The 23,148-nt window shown below is 53.4% G+C and overlaps 2 protein-coding genes and 1 long non-coding RNA gene across 7 annotated transcripts; 1 reads left to right on the forward strand and 2 right to left on the reverse strand.

Annotated features, from left to right (window-relative positions):
* Positions 1–808: 808 nt before the first annotated feature.
* Positions 809–3,715, reverse strand: ZNF768 (zinc finger protein 768). Its single transcript, XM_059036215.2, has 2 exons — positions 3,232–3,715; positions 809–2,940 (listed from the first exon to the last, which is right to left on the reverse strand). Exons 1-2 carry the CDS (start codon positions 3,317–3,319, stop codon positions 1,343–1,345), a joined length of 1,686 nt encoding a protein of 561 aa, XP_058892198.1. The 5' UTR covers positions 3,320–3,715; the 3' UTR covers positions 809–1,342.
* On the forward strand, positions 3,514–6,665 carry LOC136792509 (uncharacterized). 2 transcript variants are annotated; one of them, XR_010836400.1, is made up of 3 exons: positions 3,514–3,826; positions 4,659–4,706; positions 5,089–6,665. It is a non-coding gene; the product is annotated as an uncharacterized lncRNA (long non-coding RNA). The 2 variants fall into 2 exon arrangements; XR_010836401.1 differs by lacking the exon at positions 3,514–3,826 and adding an exon at positions 3,914–3,985 and having other exon boundaries at positions 5,089–5,174.
* A 687-nt stretch (positions 6,666–7,352) lies between these two features.
* ZNF764 (zinc finger protein 764) lies at positions 7,353–15,976 on the reverse strand. Of its 4 annotated transcripts, none has more exons than XM_067012462.1 (3): positions 15,736–15,976; positions 11,354–11,467; positions 7,353–10,558 (listed from the first exon to the last, which is right to left on the reverse strand). In XM_067012462.1, the coding sequence occupies exons 1-3, from the start codon at positions 15,770–15,772 to the stop codon at positions 9,645–9,647; spliced, it is 1,065 nt and encodes a 354-aa protein (XP_066868563.1). In that variant the 5' UTR covers positions 15,773–15,976; the 3' UTR covers positions 7,353–9,644. The 4 variants fall into 4 exon arrangements, with proteins under 4 accessions (XP_066868563.1, XP_058892214.1, XP_058892211.1 ...); XM_059036231.2 differs by having other exon boundaries at positions 7,353–10,561; positions 15,736–15,942; XM_059036228.2 differs by lacking the exon at positions 15,736–15,976 and adding an exon at positions 11,605–12,211 and having other exon boundaries at positions 7,353–10,561.
* Between the last annotated feature and the right edge of the window lie 7,172 nt (positions 15,977–23,148).

A 23,148-nucleotide genomic window follows, 5' to 3' on the forward strand; every position in this document is an offset into this window, starting at 1 on the left:
CAGGCAGACATGGTCTGAAGGGCTCCTTCACAGGGAACTTAGCAGGTGTTCATCTCAAGATGTGCCCTGCAGCTGAGTAATCCCCTGAGGTGTGGCCTGTCCTCCTTAGCTAAGTTCACAACAGGCCACACTCCAGAATTCCCCCAGACTCACTGATGGCACCAACTCCCCATCATTTCCTGAGGAACCAAGTGTTAGGAGGCTGAGGCTCAGATGCTAAAGGAAAGTAGGACAGAGTAGGGGTGGTAACAACATGGTCCTAAAAAGGACCAGCCTAGTGGGTCTTAAAGGCTGAAGTTGTCCAACCTTCGTACTGGGTCCAGTATGCGCCCCCTATGGGTGGGGTTGGAACTGCAGACAATTCCTGTAATTCCGGTCAGAGTGTGCACAGAGGGGTGGCTAGAGGTTCCAGCTGGGAGCGGAGAGGGGACAGCCCAGCTGGCTGCTGGGAGCCTGGGAGAGCTGGAACGCAGGCACTAGGCCTGGATATGAGAATCAGGGTGTTTTCTGGCCCAAGGACAGACCCTCCGTGTTTGGCAGTAGGGACCTCCACAAGGCTGAGGGTTTTCTCACACCTACACTGGACCCCCTTTGTGTCTGTGCAGCATTCAAAGCACAGGATGTGAACTAGCACAGATATGGGCAAGTCACGTCTCCTGAGCCTCAGTTTATAAGATTCCAGTGAAACACTGAAAATAAAGCACTTCCCAGACAAGGGCTTGCAGCTTCACTGGCTGTAGTGATGACCTAGTACCTCACACTGCCCAGGGGAGGTACTATCCATGCACACATTTTAAGGACAAGTCTCTTTTACCACATAAAGGTTTTTATTGAACTCAAATTCAGGGGCTCCAAAGCCTGAGGAAGACAAGGGAGGCTGGGGTTTGCACTCAGAAGCCAGGCCAAGTTCCGGGGCCCCACTCCCCGCCCCGCCTACCCTCACCCCTTCCTGACTCAACGAGGGTCTCAGTAGCTACCAATCTAAGCTACCCACTCTAATTAAGTAACCCAACCCCCCCACCCCCCACCCCCACCTAGCACTTTGCCAAGCCAGGCTTCCACCAAGGGGCATGCTGCTGCTGAGGCCAGCTCTCTGCTGACCTCTTTCTGGATCTCTCCCGGAGCCTCCCGCTGCCAGCTTGGCCTCCCTCCAACCCCTCTTCATAGCCCATTTCCCATAAGTCTCCGTGTCATGTCGCTTCCTCCATCCCGGCCCCCTCTCCTCCTAGAACCCTCGACTCCTCCCTCCTCCAGCGTTTCCCCTATTCTCTCTCAAGGTTTCTCTAGCTCCCTGTCCCCTTCTTTTCTGACCATCACCTCCCCACCCCGACGGGGCCCCAGGTCAGCGCCGGCCGGCCGCGTGGGTCCGCTGGTGGCGGATGAGGTCGGAGCTCTGAGAGAAGGCCTTTCCACAGTCATCGCACTTGTAGGGCCGCTCCCCGCTGTGGACCCGGTGATGCTGCAGCAGCGTGGAGGAGCGGCAGAAGCCCTTGCCACACACGGCGCACCTGTAGGGCCGCTCGCCTGTGTGAGAGCGCTGGTGCTGAATCAGCGTGGAGGAGCGATTGAAGGTCTTGCCGCAGTCGGGGCAGCTGTACGTGCGACCCGGCAGGTGGGTACGGGCGTGGATGGCCAGCACCGAGCTCTGGCCAAAGCGCTTGCCGCACTCAGGGCACTTGAAGGGCTTCTCGCGGGCATGGCTGCGGGCATGGGGGATAAGTGCTGAGCGCTGGGAGAAGCTCTTGCCACAGATGCCACAGCTGAAGGGCCTCTGCCCGGTGTGCACCCTCTGGTGACTACGCAGGGATGAGTTCTGGCTGTAGCACTTGCCACACTCGGGGCAGCTGTAGGGCCGCTCATGGCTGTGGGTGCGCTGGTGCCGCAGGAGGTAGGAGCTGTCGCCGAAGGCCTTGCCGCAGTGCGGGCACTTGTAGGGCTTCTGACCAGAGTGCGTGCGCTGGTGGCGAAGCAGGTAAGAGCTGTCAGCGAAGGCCTTGCCGCAACGGGGGCACTTGTAGGGCCGCTCGCCCGTGTGCGTGCGCTGGTGTTTGATGAGGTCAGAGCTCTGGGAGAAGGCCTTGCTACAGACCTCACATTTATAGGGTTTTTCACCTGTGTGGATGCGCTGGTGCTGGATCAGGGTGGAGCCCCGCCCAAAACTCTTCCCACAGATGCCGCAGATGTTAGGCCTCGGGCCCTGCCCACCCCTGGCCCGGCCACCACGTCGGCCTGGACCACGAAGGGTCCCCGTCAGGCCCAGGGGATTCTGGAGCATCTCAAACTGGGGTGTAGCCAGCAGGGCCCCTGTGGGCATCTCAAAAGGGGGTCCTAGGGGCAGGCCCCCAGTGGGCTGCTCCCCAAACCCCTGGGTGAAAGAGTCCAAAGGGTGGACTCCCAAGGGGATGCTCAAGGGATTCTTTTCCTCAGGATTCAGAAGAATCTCTGCACCTTCCTGGAATTTGGAACTTTGAGCTTCAAATTCAGGGCTCTGGGTTTTGAACTCAGGATTCTGGGGTTCAAATCCAGGGTTCTGCGGTTCATACCCCGGGCTCTGGGATTCATACCTGGAGCTCTGAGATTCATCCCCAGGGCTCCGGGGTTCATACCCAGGGCTCCGGGGTTCATATCCAGGGCTCTTGGGTTCATACCCTGGGCTTTGGGGCTCATACCTAGGGCTTTGGGGTTCAAATTCACGGCTCTGAGAATCTGATTCAGGGCTTCTGGGTGCAAACTCAGGGCTTGGGGGCACAAAACCAGGGCTTCGGGACTCAAAACCTGGACTCTCAGGCTCAAACCTGGGGCTTTGGGGTTCAAACTCTGGGCTTTGTGGCCCAAACCCAGGGCTCTGGGGTTCAAGCCCAAAAGGTATCTCTTCCACCTCATAGTCCCCAGTGCCTTCTTGCTGAGAAATTTCCTCTTCCTCATTCTCACTCATGTTGCCTGCAGGATCAGAGAATTACAAAAAACCCAGATTGTGTGGGGCCTGGAAGGTCACTGGGTCCCACCATTAGTTGCCACAAACCTTTCCCTCCTCCTCAAGCAGGGTCGCTGGCCCTCGAGCAAGTGCTGAAATTCCCACCTCCCCCTCAGCAAACCCAGGACACCGGGTCCCCGCCCCCGCCTCCTCCAAGTCCCAGGTGTCCAAGCCCCCGGCTCTCTTCCCCTCCCACCCACTACAGCCCCCTCTCCCGCTCCCAGTCACGCTCCTCGGAGGGGCGCTCCCTCCCTCACCTTTGAGGGACCCTTCGGGGCTCCCCATTTCGTCAGGACTTTGCACATCCCGGGGCTCGAGGCCCCACGGCGACGCCTCCCGTTCCATCCCCGCCGGCTCCCAGTGCGGCGGCAGCGGCGATGGCGGACGATCCTGCGACCCGGTCTGAGTGCCCCGAGACCCGGGTCCTCGCCGCTCGCACGCTCAGCGCCACCCAGGGGACCCGGCTGTCCAGCCCCGGCCCCTGAGGCCGGACGTCTTGACCCTGGGCCTCTCCGGCCCGCCGGGCCCCTCCCCTACCCGCGGCCCCGCCCCCACCCACAAGGTCTGGGCTTGCCCTGGGGTCCTCGGAGGCCCCCACACGTCGTGACCTCGGAGATGAGGGGATTCACGACTCGCCTTGCCGCCCCGGGATACCGCTCCCCGCCCGAGACCCCGACGTCTGGCCTCCCAGCCCCCGGGTGGGCTACGGCTGACCGTCCCCCTCCCCTCCGCACAGGAAGTGTCCGTCCGCGGCCAGTTTCCCCCGCTGGCTAGCGCCGCGGCCTCTCTAGGAGCGGCTGGAGGCGGAAACTCGTTGGCATTAACCCTGGGCTGGATGGCCCCGGCGTCGAGGTAGGCGAGGACGGGGTGCCCTGGAGCCGGCGGGAGAAGCTGGGGCAGTTTGTGTGCCTATGTCCTAGGTCCTGTCCGCCCAGGGGCCTATATGTCCGTCTCCCGGCCCTGCGTCCGTCAGTGCCTGTGGCCAAGGGCGAGGCAACAAGCGAGACCAAGGTCAGCGAGAAGGAGCGACGCTTCCCGGTGCCAGCGGGGGCGGTGTCTAGCTCCCCTCCCCTCCCGGGCCTTGGTGTCAGCTCTGGCCGCGCCTCGGGACCCCACCCCGCCACTTAGGCTCATCGAGGCTCCTGAGCCTGGAACCCCCCCTCCTCGAACTTCACTCCCCCACACCGGCGCGCCCACCCCCAGTCCTCCTAGCCCCCTCCGCTCGCTGCTTCTCTTAATCTCCACCCTTCCCCCTTCAGGGAGGGCTAGGATCGTTGCCAAGGAAACAGGCCTGCCTCCAGTTTCCAGAGGCACCGCCCCTCCCTCCCAGGGAGCTCACCGATTGGTCGGTGCAGCCACCGTCCCGCCTCCTCCCACTACACCAACTGCTAGGCGTTAATGGTCGCCAGGGAACGCGAGGCACCTTTCTGATTGGCTACAGGGTGCGCAGGCCGGTTCCACCTCTTTTGTGCTTCAGAAGTGCTAGAGGGAGGAGTGGGAGGGAGGTCCCTGGCGTCTCCCTTCTTGTCGAGCCTGTGCTTTCAGACATTTTCCCGCCCCCGTTTACCCTTCATTAGGTTTTATATTTCTGAAGAATGAAAGACAAGGCATCTGAGGACAGACACCCTTGACTCCCCGATCTCTTCACAGACTCTCTTTCCCAGCACTTTCCTTCTTCCCACAGGTTCCAGGTGCCGAAGTGGCCAGTCGGGGAAGATCCTGCCGCAGAAAGGTTGTTTCCTTTTCTGTTACCCTGCCTCTCCCCTCCACCTTCCCCCAAAGACTGAGTTTAACTCAATCCCTTGGAGCCTTTGTCCCTGGTTCCTGGATTTTCTCAGGAGTGGCAGTGGATAGGAGAGAACCACTCTCCAGTCCTGTCTGACTTGGATAGAGGCTTGTAGAGGAAGGGAACCTGAGAAACACTACCCTAGGTGCAGCTTTGAATCAAAGGAAAAGTGACCCTGGAAAGACAATTTAATAGGATCCAGTTCTTGTCCTTCTTCTACCCTTGCTGCTGAAACTAGTTGGTAGTGTTCTTGACAATTAATGAACCAAATTCTCTCTGTGGGAGTGATGCAGGAACCATAGATTGTGTTTTCTTGTTGCCTTACCAGAGAACGGAAAGGAGGAAACTACTTAGGAGGAAAGATGGCATCTTCCATTCTCCTGAAAAGAGATGAGAACAAGAATTTGGAGAATTCCAAATGAGAAAAGGCTGGAGAGACGATCTCAGTTCTCAGTAGAGGCTTACAGACAGAATCACAGATAGATACCTTCCTACAAATAAAGCAGGAGTCCTTTGCCCTCCAGAGGATCAGCTTCCAGCTCCATGCCTCTCTCCCATCCCACTCCGTCCTAAAGCCTTCATGAAGAATGGCTCACAGGGTCCAGCACTAGAGGGCCCACACAGGCAGAACACCCCACAAGTGCAGTGATTATGGGAAGAGCTGGACCTGGGCCACCTCCTGGTCATCCCCAAAGCACACAAATGAGAGACAAAAGTCTCCTTCATGAGACACTTTTCTCTGACCTCCAACCTGCTTACCCACCAGAAAATTCCCACAGGAGAGCAACCGTCCCCTGCAAAGTATGTGGCGAGTCCTCCAGCCCCAGCTCTGACATGGTCCCTGCCTGCACTCTTCATAGCATGGGCCACAAGCCCCACGAATAGCAGAAGTTGGGCCAGGGCTTCAGTCTGCTCTGACACCAGTATTTCCATGTGGAAATTCAGTCTCACTAGTACCTGGCCGGCTTCCAGGCAGCCTCCTCCAGCACCTGTCCTCTCTATGCAATGGAGCTTTGAGACGCAGCCAGCCTCTGCTGGCCACATGCCCATAGCAGGAATAGGCTCTAAGCACAGGGAAGACTCTGATGAGGGTTCCAACTTGACCAAGTGCATGTCCTGAGTTGGGTAGCCACTTTGTCCACAACATCATCCCTTGGTGTGCAGCAGCACTGGGGCAGAACTATTCCGTGTGCAGCCAGTTTATGGTCCAACCAACTTGGCCCACACCCAAAAGAGTCTTGACAAAAGTTCTGTGTGAGAGGGGCTTCTGTGTGATCTGCTTCCTCCCTGCGTGCAAAGGACAAGCCCTCTAAGAGGCCTTCTGTCAGATGCTACAAGAGATGCCCAGGTAGATTCGGGAAGCTTTGAGGTACCCAGAAAGAGACCAATCGTGACACAGGCCTCTGTGGGAAGAACAAAGAAATGGGAGTCTTTGTGTATGGCGAAGTCATCAGCTGGCCTGACACATTTAGAACAGGCCCCGACACCAACCCCTACTCTTGCAACGCTAAGAGCAGCTAGAAAATAACATTTTTGGCCTTCCCTGGTGGCGCAGTGGTTACGAATCCACCTGCCAATGCAGGGGACACAGGTTCGAGCCCTGGTCCAGGAAGATCCCACATGCTGCAGAGCAACTAAGCCCGTGCGCCACAACTACTGAGCCTGCGCTCTAGAGCCCGCGTGCCACAACTACTGAGCCCGCGCGCCACAACTACTGAAGCCTGTGCACCTAGAGCCCGTGCTCCACAATAAGAGAAGCCACTGCAATGAGAAGCCTGCGCACCACAACGAAAAGTAGACCCCACTCACCACACGAGAGAAAGCCCGCACGCAACAAAGACCCAACACAGCCAAAAAAATAATAATAAAATAATAAAATAAATTTTTTAAAAAAAGAAAATAACATTTTTATATTCAGAGCAGTGGTTCTCTCAACCTTTAGCAGCCATAACATTCCATCCCTGGAGATACAATAGACTAGGGACAGGGCCCAGGGAGCTAGCTGCATTTTGAAGAAATAACTGCATGTGATTCTGTGGCAGAAAGGCGTTACTTTGAAAAATATTGGCCTCGAGCAGGTTTTAGCTTCTGAGTCATAAACGTCTTTGCACGTACTGTTCCTAGAAAGAAACACATAAACAAATATTTCCCCCAAATTTAGGGGTCTTTGGAGATCAAATCAATACTTATCCTTTACATGGCTTGGACAAACTAGGAAGGGGCCATGTGCTCATGGCCTTGACCTCTCACTCTGGCCATGTGGATGGGGCTTATGTTTTCACTGGTGCAGACAAGCATTTCTCCTGATGCACCAATGAAGCCCTAGGAAAACCCTCTTCCTGGCTTAAGTTGCTTCAGGGGCTGAGCCTCAAAAACCTGTGGTAGCGGAGAGAAAAGGGAGCCTTAACTTTAGGGGAAGTATCCATGCCAAGGAGTGAGGAGCTAAGAAGGGGGTGAAGCTGAGGCTTAAGCGTTCCATGATACTCAAATATTAAGTGGGGGGAAAATTGGGTCACCAGGTCAGGAAGCAGAGGAGTTGGTTCTGGTTTGGGGGCCCTACACAAGTCTTGAAAACTTCAGAGCACTCAGAGAAAGTAGTAATTATACCTTTAATTGGCAAGCTCAGACAGGGTCCAGATCTGGCTTTGAGGCTGACCCGAGAAGTGGTATTGTAGGCTGTGCTTTCCCCAAGAAGTGCTGAGGGGCAAGGGAAGGATGGGTTGGACACTGGCTTCTCTAGGGGAATAAAAGCTGGTACAAAGGTAGCTACTACTGCCAAGGTGCCTCTCCTTACTCCCACATTCCCCCTGTGACAGGTGGCATATGAGCCAATCCTACTGGTGAAGTTTAGTCTAAGAGAGATCTCGGTGGGGTCAGATTGGAAGATTAGGTTGGAATCAAGTCAGTTCATCACTTTACCTGAACAGTGTCTTTTCCCCAACTTTTGTACCTCTTCCTTTAGAAGTTTTAGGTTGACAAATCTGGTTTCTTCCTAAGGCCAGACACAGGGCTGAGTTCTCAGAAGGGAGGGCACACAGGTCACCGAGGACATAAGTCCTTGCTACTCTTACTTGAGGGGAAGGGTCATCCTGACCAGAGGCAAGAAAGGGTCTGCACGTGGCTGGCTACTTCCATCACCTGGACAAGGCTGGACTCTGACCACAAAGGAATGAGCGGTAGATGGATGATGGAGTCACAGGGTGATGGGGGAGGGATTCTGTGCAGAGCTTGGGAATATAGAATAGTACAGTTCCCTCTGGCTACTAACCCCAAATGTTCCTGGCCTTGTCCCCCTTTGTTGGTGATGGAGGTCCTAAAGAGAGTGAAGATGCAAGCTCTGATTTTGTTGGCCCTGGAACTCTCATCTAAGGCTGGTTTCTCCCTTGCCTTGTTGGCTATGTGGTTGTTTTGTCATTCATCTTATACCTGGGCTTCATTAACACTGGGCTGCTCTGTCCCTAGTCTAGGTCAGTGCCTGGCTGTCATCTCAGGGAGTGGGAAGATGCTTCCACAACCCTGGCTGAGAACTGGCAAGGAACTCAGGAGTGGTATGGTAAAGACAGCAGGAAACAAATAATCCTAGCATCTCACTCCATGTGTGACCTTGGACAGGTTGCTCAGCTTTCCCCGGTCTCAATGCCCCCAAATGCAAAAGGATGGAAAAGCTAAGATCTCTTCCAGTTCAAAAATGTGATGAGGCCCTCCTGGCTGGGCCTAGAATAGCAAAGCCTGAGCCATAGGGTGCTCCCAGGGAGGCCCAAGGAGTACTAGAGGGGTCTTTCAGGCCCCTCCCCTTCAAAAACAGGAAGTGCAGGTCAGCTGAGTGGTGCTGAGGTGGAGACACCACTCCATCTGGGGCAAAAAAATTCAGTCCTGACTGCCTCTTCCTGATGGGCTGTCCTCTCCAAGCAAGATGCTTCCTTCCATAGGCAATTATGAGGGTGATATGAGTTGATGGACAAGACAGTACTTTGTAAACCATAAAATGCAATACAAGCCAAGATCTAACATAAAGCCTCCTTTTACTTCTCTCCTGCCACCCTTTCACAAATACGCTCTCTACCTGAAACCCTGATTCAAGAACAACTGAATGCTGTAGACTAGTTTGCAAACTCAAATGACTACAGGAACCCAACAGGTCATGTAAATGAGTAGAAAAATGCCAGATGGAGAGGGCCTGCTTTGCCAGAGATGTTGCCAGCCATGATGAGTGCCAGCTGACACTGGCCAGGAGGTGATAAGGAGTGGCGGGCATGCTGAACTGGAGAGCCTGGTCTCCATCCAAAGGGGCAACTGCCCCTCAGCTCCCACCAGTTGTGGTTTTGTGGGAGCTCAGGTGGAGTTGCCAAATCTTTCGATTTTTCAAGAGAGGCCAGAAACCTGTTTTTTTGTGTGTGAAATATCTTGATTTTTAAATCTTAACCAATAATTCATAACATTTTAAAATGTTGGCTGGGCTAAAAAAAAAATAATTTTTTTTAAAAGGCTGCTAGAGGCGACATTCAGTCCTGAATGTGACCACATTCAGTCCCCGGCCATCAGTTTTTAACTTCTGCAGTAAAGTCAGTGGGTAAAACAAAGTTCTCCACCTCAATCCTCTTAGAAACAGCCTTTTCTTCCCCACAGTGGAAGTCTAGTGGGGGTTCTAACCTCAGCCCTAACTCAGCAAAGGGGGCTTCTAGAGTCTGGGACAGTAGGGAACAAGGTATCAGCAGATGAAGCTCGTGAGGGCCTAAGATGAAACAGTCCTCCTCCCCCAGGTCCAGCTCTGGCTGGGAATTCTGTGGCCTCCCCGGAGCTGCCAGAGTTTCAGGCCCCTGAGGCCACCCTGGGCTTCAGACAATGTCTAGATCTTCACCCTTTGCCTTGTCACCGTTGAGGCCATCACCCACACTCCTGGAATATCTCTGGGTAGTGCTGGAAGCCCACGGGTGGGTCCAGGTCCCCTCGGCCAGAGGCCAGGGGCACAGGCAACCCACTGGTACCCCGGCCCCTGCGCCGCCCTGCCCCGGGCCGATGGACCCACTGGTGCTTGGCCATGGCTGACTTCTGGCCGAAGCACCTGCCGCACTGCGGACAGGCGTAGGGGCGCTCGCCGCTGTGGGTGCGCCGGTGGGCCGCCATCTCGGAGCTCTGCCGGAAGCAGCGCCCGCAATCTGGGCACGGATAGGGCTTCTCGCCTGTGTGGGTGCGCACGTGGCGCCGGAGGTCTGAGGCGTGGGCGAAGGCGCGGCCACAGTCTGGGCACGGGAAGGGGGTCTCGCCGCTGTGGACCCGCTGGTGCTGGTAGAGGGCGGAGCTCTGGCTGAAGCAGCGGCCGCAGTCAGCACAGCTGTAGGGCTTCTCGCCCGTGTGGACCCGGAGGTGGGTGGTGAGGGCGGAGCGCTGGGTGAAGGCCCGGCCACAGTCCGGGCAGCGGTGGGGCCGCTCCCCTCGGTGGATGGCCCGGTGCTTGCTCAGAGAGGAGGCCTGGCTGAAGCCCTTGCCACAGTCAGGGCAGCTGAAGGGCTTCTCGCCCGTGTGGGTGTACAGGTGCTCCACCAGGGTGGAGCGCCAAGCGAAACTCTTCCCGCACATGTAGCAACCGTGCCTCTGGTCTGCCCTGGGGACCGGGGGATGGGCACAGAGTGGTGGGCGACCCCGGTGAGGCACCTTCGATGGCTGCTCCCAACCATAAGAAAACCCAGCAGAAAAGGGTTTGAGAGCCCTCAGCCCGTGAGGCTGAGCGTCCACAGAAAGGTTCTTCCCCAGTGTCTCGGTCCCTTCTCTTTGTCCTTTCTCTTCCTTGTCTCTGGAACCTGCTGGGAGATAAGGCGAGAGTTCAGACCCTGGCTTACCCTGGTCCTTGATTCCCACAGCCCATATGGGGACAGAGAATCCTCTTAGATACAGGCACCTTCTGGACCCACAGCTGCCTCTGGGACTCAGCCTGGTACAGGCAGGGAAGCTAGGAGTGACACCTTTTCCTCAGCTGCACAGGATGGTAAGAAAAGCTGCAGAGACAGAGAGAGAGGGAAGGAACAGGGGCACAGTACATTCTACCTCAGGGCTGGGGAAATGGGGGTCAGAGGGATAACAATTAGGCTGGATCATGGAGGATGAGTGGATGGTAAGGATGCAGCACAAACAGGCATGAAGGTGACTGGCGTTGACAAGTTCAGAGGAGCTGGGCACTGTGCAATAGGTGGACAGGATGAAGTGGAGGAAGAAAACCGTGCACGCCAAGAGAAAGGAGGCTGCTACAAAAATACAACAAAAAGAAAGTAAACTACAACAGAGGAGGTGGCAGAGGAGCTAGAGAGCAGGCAAACAGCCCACGGGGTGATGCGGAGCTCCAAGGAGCTTAGAGACCAACTAGATGTGAGGGGCTCAGATACCGCGGAGCTGGGAGTGGAGAGGCAGGAATGCCTGGGTCACACTCACAGCCCCTTTCTAGGCTGAATCCAGAGCTAGGCAGGGACCAGGCATAACAACCTTAGCTGGGAAAGCAATTCAGGGAGGAAACTGATGAGCAGGTAAGGAGTTGGCAGAGGGTAGCAGGATGGGTCGGACCCAGAGGAAGTCCCCACGGGACAAAGCACCCACTACTTCACCTGTGTCTGCTTCTCTAAGACACTCTCCCGTCTCAGGATCCCGGGCATCTGGACCCCACAGTTCGGCCTCTTCCTCCACCCAGGAGATGAGGGCTGGCTTGGTACCTCGGAAGCCTGGGGGAGAAGAACGCAAAGCCCACGCTGTGGGGGAGGCCGCCGCCCAGGCTGGGGCCTCCTACTCCACGTGCAGGACCCAGAGGCTGGGCGGGGTGGACGGGGTTGTGGGCGCAGGCGAGCAGGTGGAGCCTCACCGAGCGCGCCCAGGTGGCCGTAGGTCTCCCGCATCACGTCCCGGTACAGGGCCCTCTGCGCGGGCCGCAGACACCCCCACTCCTCCGGGGAGAAGTAGACGGCCACGTCCGCGAAGCTGAGGGGCTCGGGTGTCCCCCCCTGGCGCCCGGCCCCGTTAGGTTCCCGCGCCGGGAGCAGGGCCGGGGGCGGCGCCATCGTAAGTGCCACCCCGGCGGCGGGCCAGCGCCACCCCTACCCGCCGGGGTCCGCGGAGCCTCCGCGATCCAGAACGCTCCCTGGCCGGGCCCGAGGGTCGGGACGCCGTCGTGAGGCCGGGAGACCAGGAGCGGCCCCTCGAGGGCCCACGGGGGTGGCTGAACACTAAGAGCGGGTGGCTGAAGGTGCACCGAAAACCAGAACTGGAAGATGCCTTCCTAAGAGATGGCGGCAACGCGGCCCCACGAACTTCGCTCCCGCGCCATCCTGCCCAGATGACGCCGCCCCGGTGTCTTCAGGTGGCTTTGTCTTCGAGCCCTCAGCCAACATGGCCGCGGCAGCTACAGGAGCCCGAGGAAGCGCTGCCACCAGCCTGGAGGCGGCGTTCCCCAGAGCTTGGCGCCCGGCCCCGGAGGCGCGGCGGCCCGGCTTCCCCGCCGGGTCCCCGCGCCCGCCGCGCTGGCGGCGCAGCTGCGGCCCCGCCCAGGTTTGGAACAGCGACCTCCAGCCCAGACCCCAGGCCGCTCCGCGCTTTTAATTCAGACGTTCAATTTCCTCGCTGGCCATCACTGGGTGACAGCAGGCTTCCCCCAATGTTGAGGGTAAAAAAAATGGAGCGGGTAAAAGAACCTTCTCTACTGGAAGTTTGATAGAGCCTGAAATTATGGGAGCTTCTGTTTCAGGAGATCGTGGGGGCGATTGGGGAAGAGTAGGGTGAGGTTAGAGAAAGGTCGGAAGGACCCTCTTTCTGTAAGCTTACACTCCCCCAACATGCCCTACAGGACGTCTCCCGAACATCTATTTACCTCTAGCTCAAGCTTGGCTCCTGAGCTCCTGATCACAGAGCCACCTGCCACCTTGCCCCGGCATGGATGGCCCACAAGAACCTCGGACTCTGCGTGGCTCAAACTGAACTCATGCCTTTCTTCCTATAACCTGCCCCTCCTGGGGTCTTTGTCTTAGCAAATGGCACCAACTCTCTCCATCATTTCTACCTCCAAACCCTCTCTCTCACCGGACACATTTATTGACTGTCTAGTCTGTGCTTCCCACAAGCCTTCATAAATACCCTGCCCTAAGAAGCCTTGATATTTTTCCTTTGGCGACTTAAATCAGTCACAGCATTTCACACACTTCATGGACATGCACTTCACATCTTCAGCAGCTCTGGGGTCTACTCTGAAGCTCTTGTCCGTTTGCCTCCTTCCAAAGGCCCCCATAAGGCTTCCGCCTGACACCCTGTATCCACTGGCTGCTTCTCCCTAGGGGAGCTGGGCAAGTAAAGAGTCGATCTCAGCAGGAGGGAAGGGGAAGACATAAACTTGGGAGGGGTCAGCCTGGCCAAGGAGAGAGGCTTGTTGTAGGGTGGTCCGTGGAGGGTAAGGACTAAGGGTGCAGAGTTGCCCAGGGGCTCAACCCCAGCAAGTTCTCTTAGCCTCTCAGGCCCCCTGAAGGACACAAAAGAAATTAGAAAATTTCCATTAAGAGTGATGGCTTTTTGTCACCTCTCAGTGCCCATCCCTATCACACACTGGAAGAGCCCTGGGTAGTGCTGAAAACTGGCAGGGGGGTCTGGACTCTCCTGGAGAAGAACCTTGGGCGGAGTCTGCACCCCTGGGTCAGACCCTGAGGGCCATGGTACCAAGCTGGTGGGTCTACTAGTGGCCTCTGGCTGAAGCACCTCCCACTGTGGGGACAGTAAGTAGGCCTGCCTGCCTGTGTGAGTCAGCAAGTAGCATGAGATGTACTGCACGAGCTGCAAGTAAAGGGTCCCTCTCCAGAGTGCACTGGGCCGGGACTTCCCTGGAGGTCCTGTGGTTGGGACTCTGTGTTTCCACTGCAGGGGGTACAGGTTCGATCCCTGGTTGGGGAACTAGGATCCTGCACGCTGTGTGGTGTGGTCCAAAAAGAAAAAAGAAAAAAACACAAAACAGAGCGCACTGGGCCAAGCTGAAGGTAAAGGTAAAGCATGACTGCACTTGGGGTGGGGATGAGGGTGTGGTGTGAGTGCCAGGTGTTGAAGCTGGGCACAGACTGAGGGCCTGGGAAAGTCCTGACTACAGCAGGGAGACTTGGCCACAGGCTCCAAGGCCACATCAGTGTCTCTTCCAGAGCCTCATGACAACTCCCAAATAGACTCCTTGTGCTTACCCCTTCCCAATGTATCATTTTTCTGAGTGTTGGGAAACATAGCAGATTCAAAACTTACCTTTTTTCCTGTTAACTCTCCAAGGCCTACTTATGTTCAGGTGATAGAATCAACCTTCACAATGACAGAAGCATTCAGATGGGTACCCAGCCCTGGAAGCCCCCTTTCTAGACTGTATCGGCCAGTGGAGGGCTCCCAAATCAGGGACATTCCCACCCACTCCAGGGCCAACCAGAAGAGATACTCTCAACCAGAAGGACAGCTGTTATAGGAACCAGGGACCTGGAAGACAGATGAACTGCCTCCATCCTAAACTTGAATTCACACACTGCCACTGACCTACGGTCTGGATGATTCATACAGTGTGAGCTAATCATGTGACCACTTGGATCCTCAAAGCCAATTAAGTGAGAAAGAGAAGGTCAAGATTGCAATCTCCAGTGGGTGTCATAAATTCAGGTCAGCGAAAATTAGTAACATGAGCAGTAAAAAGCATATAGATGGTGTTTCTTGCTCAACATTTTCCCTTACAGCTGACACTGGGACATCACCTCCACTTCCCATCTTTCTGGCTTTCTCTCAGGCTTCCTCCTCCAGGGGATCCTGAGCACCTGTACCCCACAGCTGGGTCTCCTGCTCCATCCATTTGATGAGGGCTGGTTTGGGGTCTGGCAAAACTGGGGAAGAACCCTAATCATCCAATAAGCATTTAAGACTACCTATGCATTCATTTAATGAAAATGTATTGGGCACCTCATGTGTGCCAGGCATTGTTCTAGATGTTCCAGGTATTGGAGACATCGGTGAACCAAGATAAAGTACCTGCTCTAAGAGAGATACCAGGTAGGAGCTTTGCTGGCACAGGTGCAGAGAGGACCTTTGGGCAGATTGTGCTCAGGGCTATAGAGATGGACACAGCTGCAGTTTAGAGGAGACTTCCAGCACAGGGCAGAAGAACTCCAGGAGGAATTTTACTTCTTTTCTTTCCTTTCTTTTTTTTTCTTTCTTTCTTTCTTTTTTCTTTCCTCCCACCCTCCCTCCTTTCTTTCTCTTTCTTTCTTTTCTTTCTTTCTCTTTCTTTCTTCCTTCCTTCATCCCTCTCTCTTTCTTTTCTTCCTTTCTAATTTTTATTAGAGTATAGTTGATTTACAATGTTCTGTTAGTTTCAGGTGTACAGTGAATCAGTTACACATATACATATATCCACTCTTTTTTAGATTCTTCTCCCATATAGGCCATTACAGAGTATTGAGTAGAGTTCCCTGTGCTATATACTAGGTCCTTATTAGTTATCTATTTTATATATAGTAGTGTATATATGTCAATCTCAATTTCCCAATTTATCCCTCCCCCAAGGAATTTCTTGAAGATGGCATTTGAGAAGGGCATTGAAGGGTGTTAGAGTTGGAGGTCAGTGTATAACACAGCAGAATAGCAAGAACAAAGGCTCATTACGCTAGAAGCATGTCCAAAGAACAAAGATTCTACTTAGCTGGAGTCAAGGAGATGACTTGCCTGTAGGGAAAGATCTGGTTTGAGTCCGTGGAGGTTAGTGTGCCATGCGCCTTTAAGGCCGGTACAGGTTCTGAACTTTTTTTAGAAGTTTGCAGTGTTGAAATCTGACCGAAGAGGGTCACTTATGAATTTAGGCTGATCTGCCGAGGATGCCGGGAAACAGTCACCCTGACTCTGTTGGAGTCAGGCTCAGTGGATCCAGGCACCTGGCCCTGTTCGTCCCACCCACCCCCCGCTTCCCTTTTCAGAGATCCGGGACGCTGGATCTCACCGAGCACGGCCAGGTTAAGGTATGCCGCCGCAGACATCCCCACTCCTCGGGGAAGAAATACAGGGCCACCTTCACGAAGCCCGTGGCCCTCGGCCTTCTCCCAGGTCCTTCCCGCCTGGCCTTCACCGGCACCTGCGCAGGAAGCCCAGAGCAGAGCCGGGGACGGAGTCCTGGGCTCACCCCCATATCCAAGGGTTGGGACGCTGGTGATTCAGCCTGCGGTGCTGGGTGGGGGTGGGTCCCTCCGGACCCAGACGACCGGAAGTAGCTTTGGGGGGTGGGGCCACTCTAGGATGGCGGGAAACGGCCCGTTTCGCGAACTCGTTGGTCCCAGGGCCGGGAAATGAAGAAGCCCTCAGAAGAGGTGGTGGCACTGTACCGTCCTTCTACTTTAGCGAAAGGCATGTCACAGCTTCAGTGTCGGCCTGGCGTTGATAATCTGGTATATTCCCCCCTCAAGTTGTCTTCTCTTGCTGTTCCGCTAGTGGCCTTGCAAGGGCCTCTTGCCCGTAGTTAAGATGGCCGCAGCCGCTTCCGTGCTCAGGTCGGGTGGGTGAAAGGTGAGGCGCGGGTGCGGGCGCGGGTGAGGGAGGGCTGGCAGCGGCGAGGGTTTTGGGAGATGGGGACGCCGGGCTAGGAGTGAGGGGCTGTCCGGCCAAATGTCCAATTCCCAATTCCCGCAAAAAGGCCCACTCAGTGACCCGGTCATTAAAATATATTTTTTTATTATTGGCAAACTAATTCATTTCTCAGGTTTTTGGGTTTTGTTTTTTCATTTACAAGGTACATAAGAATATTCAGTGAATGTCCTCTCCCCCATCCCCCCACCATTCCTCTAATAGTTTCTTAAATATCCCTACAGTGATTGTGCCTTATAGAGATAGTCTGTCTATAGTACTTCCACATATTTACTATTTCCTACTGAGGACACCGGGCCGAATGCCTCTCAGTCCCTTAGAGTTCAGTCATTTTACAGAAAGGAACTGAAACCCAGTTATGACCCAAGGTCAGGCAGCGCATTAGTGACTCGGGGTTTTCAGACTCCTAATGCGAGCCCTTCCTCCAATTCCTGGCGCTGCCTCCTCCAGGCTCCCAGAAAAGTAACATGAACGCTTCAGATTTACTGGCCCCTGCTGACATTGTGAAACAAACTGGATTCTCGTTATTAAGTCATTACTGTAGTATAAAAAGTTAGACGAGGGACTTCCCTGGTGGTACAGTGCTTAAGAATCCGCCTGCCAATGCAGGGGACATGGGTTCAAATCCCTGGTCTGGGAAGATCCCACATGCCGCGGAGCAACTAAGTCCGTGGGCCGCAACTACTAAGTCTGCGCTCTAGAGCCCACGAGCCACAACTTCTGAGCCCACGTGCCACAGCTACTGAAGCCCGAGCGCCTGGAGCCTGTGCTCTGCAGCAAGAGAAGCCACCACAATGAGAAGCCCGCGTACCGCAACGAAGCGTAGCCCCAGCTCGCCACTAGAGGAAACCCGCGCACAGCAACGAAGACCCAACGCAGCCAAAAGTAAATAAAAATTTTAAAATAAACTTATTTTTTTTAAAAAAGGTATTTGACACACTTTAAATCCCTTGTTCACAGGGACCCTTCGGGTTTTACGAAACTTGTAGAAGCAAAGCCTGCTGATGATTTTATGTTTTTCTTTTTAAGAAAAAAACAAAACAAAACTTTGAAAGTTAACTCCTCAAATAGGAGGAGACTCTTTGAAAAGACATGTTCCTTTAAGGTACGGAAGCTTTATTTTACGTATTTATTTCACATCTTGGTGTTTCGAGAAAACTTGAAAAGGGGTGGGCATGAAGCATTTTTTTTTGCCGTCTCTCATCCCAAGTCCCAGAGGAGATTCTGTATTTTGAGAAGCTGCGTTGAGTGTACAGATTTTATTTATGCGTAATTTAATGGGGTCTGTAAATACGGGTGCACTTCTTATGACTTTTTGAGAAATGGGCTTCAACTTTAATATTAGCCTTTAAAAGTGCCGGGGTAATCTAAGACACATCTTTAGGCTTTATTCATATGTACACAGGGTATTAATAAGAGTTAAGAGGATCCTGAGTGCTGTTCTCGACTCTGGAAGACTCTAATTTCATTGAAGCTGTCTGTTCACAAAGCAATAACTTTGTCTTATTCCTGTTGGGCTGACCCCGAAGATGAGTGTGAAGTACAGTGTGTGGGGGTGAAAACGGAGTTTTGGAATTGAACTCCTTGCCTGTAAATGTTCCCTAAATAATTGTTATGTATATGAAACCTGTATAATAAAAAGAAAGTATTCTCAATTTAAAAAAAAAAAAAGGTTAGGGACTTCCCTCGTGGTCCAGTGGTTAAGACTTCACCTTCCAATTCAGGGGGCACAAGTTCGATCCCTGGTTGGGGAAGTTCCACATGCTGTTGGGTGTGGCCAAAAAAATGTTAAAAAAAGAAAAAAGTTAGATGAGTTACTGGATGACAGGACTCGTTTGCTTTATGCTCCATCTGAATGTGCTTCCAATTCCAAGGTCCCTTAACAGAACAGTGGCCGACTATGCCATAGCTGCAGTTGGTTCTGTGATGTGACTAAGACATTAATAATATTAGCTTATCTTGATCGATCACTTATTGCATGCCAGACTCTGTTCTAAGTGCTTTTGCCTGTTAACTCAACCGTCACAACACTTTAGAGATAGATACCCTTCTGGATCAGGAAGCTGAGGTGCAGAGGAATGACCTTGCCCCAGGCCACACAGCTAGTGAGGGTTCTGGAGTCAGAACCATCATGCCATGATGTCTCCAATTATTGAAGTCACAATGTCAGCAACCAGAGACAGGTGAGATTTTAGGCCAGGTATGCAGTTGTAATGTGGGGTACAGCAAGAAGCAGGGACCTAGGAAGTCAGAAGAACTGCTTCTGGTCACCTATGCAATTCCATACTGTTGTATTAAATGTAAAGAGAAAAAATTAAAATGATGGGCTCTAAGCGTTAAAAGGATTGTGTTTAGGGGTCAAGACATGGGGAAAAAAATATATCATTCGAGTGCTTGGGAGGTATGTGAAATTGCCCTGCAGGAGGGTGACAGGCTTCACAAAAGGCACCCTGTAGCAGCTCTTGCTCAGGCCATACTGATTTAGGCCTGGGGTCTCCTACCTGGCCTCTGGGCACCCAGCCCTTTGCCTTTCCCATCCATCCGGCACTGCAGCCTGGTGTAGTGAAAAGATCAAGAGCATCAGCTGAGAGATCGGGAGCTTTAGGTTCCAGGCCTGCCTCTGCCACTAACTCAACTGTGTGATCTAAGCTAGGCCCTTCCCCTCTCCAGGCCGCAGCCTTTCTCAGGGTGTATTCTGTGGAACAGTATTCCCATGAGATGGGAACAAGTGTTCTTCCCTGTGCCCCAGAGAGTCCCCTCCTGCCCTCGTCTTCCCAAACCCTGCTTCAAACATTGGACCAGACAGCTCCAAGAGCTCCCCGCCAGCTCCAAGATGCCGCAGTCCAGCCTGTCATCACCTCCAGGTCCACCCCAGGAACTGCTCCTCCATCCTCCTCACTCAGCCAGAAACCTTATCACCGTCCTGGTGCCCCTCCAATGACCCAGCCCCCATGTGCAGCCCTGGACAGGCCCTGTCCCTTCATCTTCCAGCGTTTACCTCCAGCCCTTCAGCTACTCTCCGTTTCCACTCTATTGCCCCACTGCAGTCCACTCTCAGAGCAGCCAGAGTGGGTTTTTTACATACACTTTTTTTTTTTTTTTTTGCGGTACGCGGGCATCTCACCACTGTGGCCTCTCCCATTGTGGAGCACAGGCTCCGGACACTCAGGCTCAGCGGCCATAGCTCACGGGCCTACCCATTCCGCGGCATGTGGGATCTTCCCGGACCGGGGCACGAACCCGCGTCCCCTGCATCGGCAGGCGGACTCTCAACCACTGCGCCACCAGGGAATCCCCAGAGTGGGTTTTTAAAATGCAAATCGGATTACCTTGACCCTTGACATTCTGCTTAAACCACCCCCCCCCCAGTGGTTTATATGAGGTCCCTAAAGTAGTCAAATTCACAAAGACAGAAAGTAGAATGGTGGTTGCCAGGGGCTGGGGGAAGGGGGAATAGAGCATTATTGTTTAAGGGGTACAGAGTTTCAGTTGGGGAAGATGAAAAAGTTCTGGAGACGGAGAGGGGTGATGGTTGCCCAACATCGTGAATGTACTTAATGCCACTAAACTGTACACTTAAAAATATTTAAAATGGTACATTTTGTTATATATATTTTACCACAAAACAAAAACAGAAATGATCCAGTGGCTTCCCAGTATATTTAGTATCAGATCCAAACTTCGCATCATGGCAAGCAAGAGATCTGTGACCTGCCCCTTTCCCACTCCCCACCCCGCTTCCCCTGCCTCCAAACTCATGCCTACCTCAGAACTTGGCACGTGCCGGTCCCTGTTTAGAAACCCCTGTCTCCCACTCCCTGCCCCCAGCCCCATCAGCCCCCCCCCCCCCCCCGCCTCTGAAACCCTGCCCTCCCCCACTCCCACATCCTGTGACCCTACCCGGTTCCCCTTGGATCTTTTTTTTTTTTTTTTTTTTTTTTTCCTGGCCACGCTGAGCGGCCCTTTGGTTCCTTCTCATCCTTTGGATCTCAGCTCAAACGTCTCCTCACCAAGGCCTGGCCTAGGTATCCCCCCGCAACAGGCACTTCCAGTATGTCCTCTGTTTTAGTTCCTTTGTAGTTCTTGTTATTTGCAATTAGAGTACCTTGTCTTATTTATGTACTGGCTTATCACTTGTCTCTCCCCACCCTACCCGAATGTCAAGTCCAAGAGGATGCCTATGTCTGTTTTCCTTGCTATACCTTGGCACTTAGAATAGTACTTAGTACATGGTAAATGCTTAGTAGATTTTTTTGTTGTTGGTTTTTGTTTGGTTGGTGTTTGTTTTCTTTCTTTCTTTCTTTCTTTTTTTTTTTTTTTGGCTGCGTTGAGTCTGTTGCTGGGTGCGGGCTTTCTCTAGTTGTGGCAAGCAGGGGCTACTTTTTGACACGGAGCACGGGCTGTAAGCACGCGGGCTTCAGTAGTTGCAGCATGTGGGTTCAGTGGCTGCAGTCCGCGGGCTCTAGGGCACACGGGCTTCAGTAGTTGTGGCGCATGGGCTTAGTTGCTCCACGGCATGTGGGATCTTCCTGAACCAGGATGGAACCCGTGTCCCCTGCACTGGCAGGCAGATTCTTAACCACTGTGCCACCAGGGAAGCCCCTGTAGATATTTGTTAACTGGATAAACGAGAAAGAGCAGACAGCACTTGCCCTGTACTGAGACAGCTCTGCTTGACACACTGCTTGGTTCTGCTCCCGCCTCCTTGGTGGCTCCTCCACTCTCCAGCTCCCCCTCCTCTTTGATTCGCCCCCTCCAGTACTGGTCACCCCTGGACCTTCACACCCTCCCACTCCTGATTGCCCTTTGCCCAGTGCCCAGGCTCCCTTGCTTACCTGTTCACAGCTCATGTTGTTCATTCACTGAGCCATGCCAATTCTATGGCAGAAGCCTCTCAGGAGTATCTTTCTTCCCAGTTCCAAGGTCAGCAAACAAGAGCAACTGCAAGAAAGAGTCCTGCCTTCTAGCTTTGTCCCACTCCTGATCGCTTCTACCTGGGGGCAAATGCCAAATAGATCTCTCGTGTCCAGGCTCTTCCCATAGAACACACTCCACACTGTTTGACAAAGATATCATTTTTTTTTAAAGAAGATGTTGGGGGTAGGAGTTTATTAATTTATTTTTGCTGTGTTGGGTCTTCGTTTCTGTGCAAGGGCTTTCTCTAGTTGTGGCAAGCGGGGGCCACTCTTCACCGCAGTGCCTGGGCCTCTCACTATCGCGGCCTCTCTTGTTGCGGAGCACAGGCTCCAGATGCGCAGGCTCAGTAGTTGTGGCTCACGGGCCTAGTTGCTCCGCGGCATGTGGGATCCTCCCAGACCAGGGCTCAAACCCGTGTCCCCTGCATTAGCAGGCAGATTCTCAACCACTGCGCCACCAGGGAGGCCCCCCCCTTTTTTTAAGGATCTTTCTTTTTTTTAATATTTATTTATTTATTGGCTTCATTGGGTCTTAGTTGCGGCACGCGGGCTCTTCCTTGTGGTGCACAGGCTCTCTAGTTGTGGCGTGTGGGCTTAGTTGCCCCGCAGCATGCGGGATCTTAGTTCCCTGGCCAGGGATCAACCGGCATCCCCTGCATTGCAAGATGGATTCTTAACCACTGGACCACCAGGGAAGTCCCAGCAAAGACATCTGATGGGACCTGTCAAACAGCCTTGCTACTGCCCGGGGATTTTCTATGGCTCCTCAGTGCCTACAGGGTGAACTTCAAGGTCCCCACTGGGATCTTTGGTCCTCCCAGATTGGTCCCACTTATCCGGCTGCATCTGTCATCCATTATTCTTTACTTTCAATCTTTATGTTTCAATCAAGTGGAACTGACAACCATTCCCTATACGTGCCCATCCTGGTTGAAATCTTTCTCATCCTTCAAGGCCAGCTTGAACCACCTCCTCCAGAAAACCTTCCTCAGTCTCCTCTTGGTCCTCCTCACATATTATTTTGTGTTGTATTTGAATAATAACAATAACCAATGTATATTAAACACTAATATGCAAGGCACTGTTCTATGTTATCTCATTTAATCGTTATGTCAGTCTTATGAGGTAGGTGCTATTATTATCCAGGTTTTATAGATGAAGAAACTAAGGCAGAGAGAGGTAACTTGGAGCAAGAAGTGATTTGCTCACGACTGCAGAGCTATAAAGCAACTGAGTTAGGATCTGAACCCACACAGTCTGACTCCAGAACCCATGCCCTTAACTTTACTCCATGCTGTATCCCTCTTTTATCCTTTTTAGGAAATAAGGCTCCTTCACTGCTTCCTCTGCCTGAAAATCTCACCACATACCAATTCCTCTTAATGCTATGGGAGGCACAAGCACCTCCTTCTCCAAGCTACACTTCCTGGCATATCACCAACCAGGATGGGTTAAGTGGTGCCTCTGGACTTCCTCCATCACAGCCCAAATCACTGTCTTGAACACTGGACTTGAGTCAGTGTGTCCCTGGCACCCTGCACAAAACCCCAGTCTTCAGACAGTGTTTGCTGAATAAAGGAAATTAGCCTTCCTCATCTTGGGATTCCCTTATCACCTGGCAGTCTCTGCAACAGAAGCCACTCAGTATATGGTCACTGAATGTTGACTGCCAAAGGTCTCTGGCCTTGGCGGGGCTCTCATTTTCCTGCTGAGACTCCCGCAGACAGGTGACTGGCTGCCTCACTTCACCCTCACCTGAGCCCCTGACCCCTGTTCTGCCCAGATGACTGCTCATAGGAAGTGGTAGATATGTGTGGGCACAGTGCCAGTTTCCAGCTTGGCTGCTTTGTAACGGTGAA

The sequence above is a fragment of the Kogia breviceps genome, chromosome 14, assembly GCF_026419965.1.
Source record: "Kogia breviceps isolate mKogBre1 chromosome 14, mKogBre1 haplotype 1, whole genome shotgun sequence".
Classification (NCBI taxonomy): Eukaryota; Metazoa; Chordata; class Mammalia; order Artiodactyla; family Physeteridae; genus Kogia; species Kogia breviceps.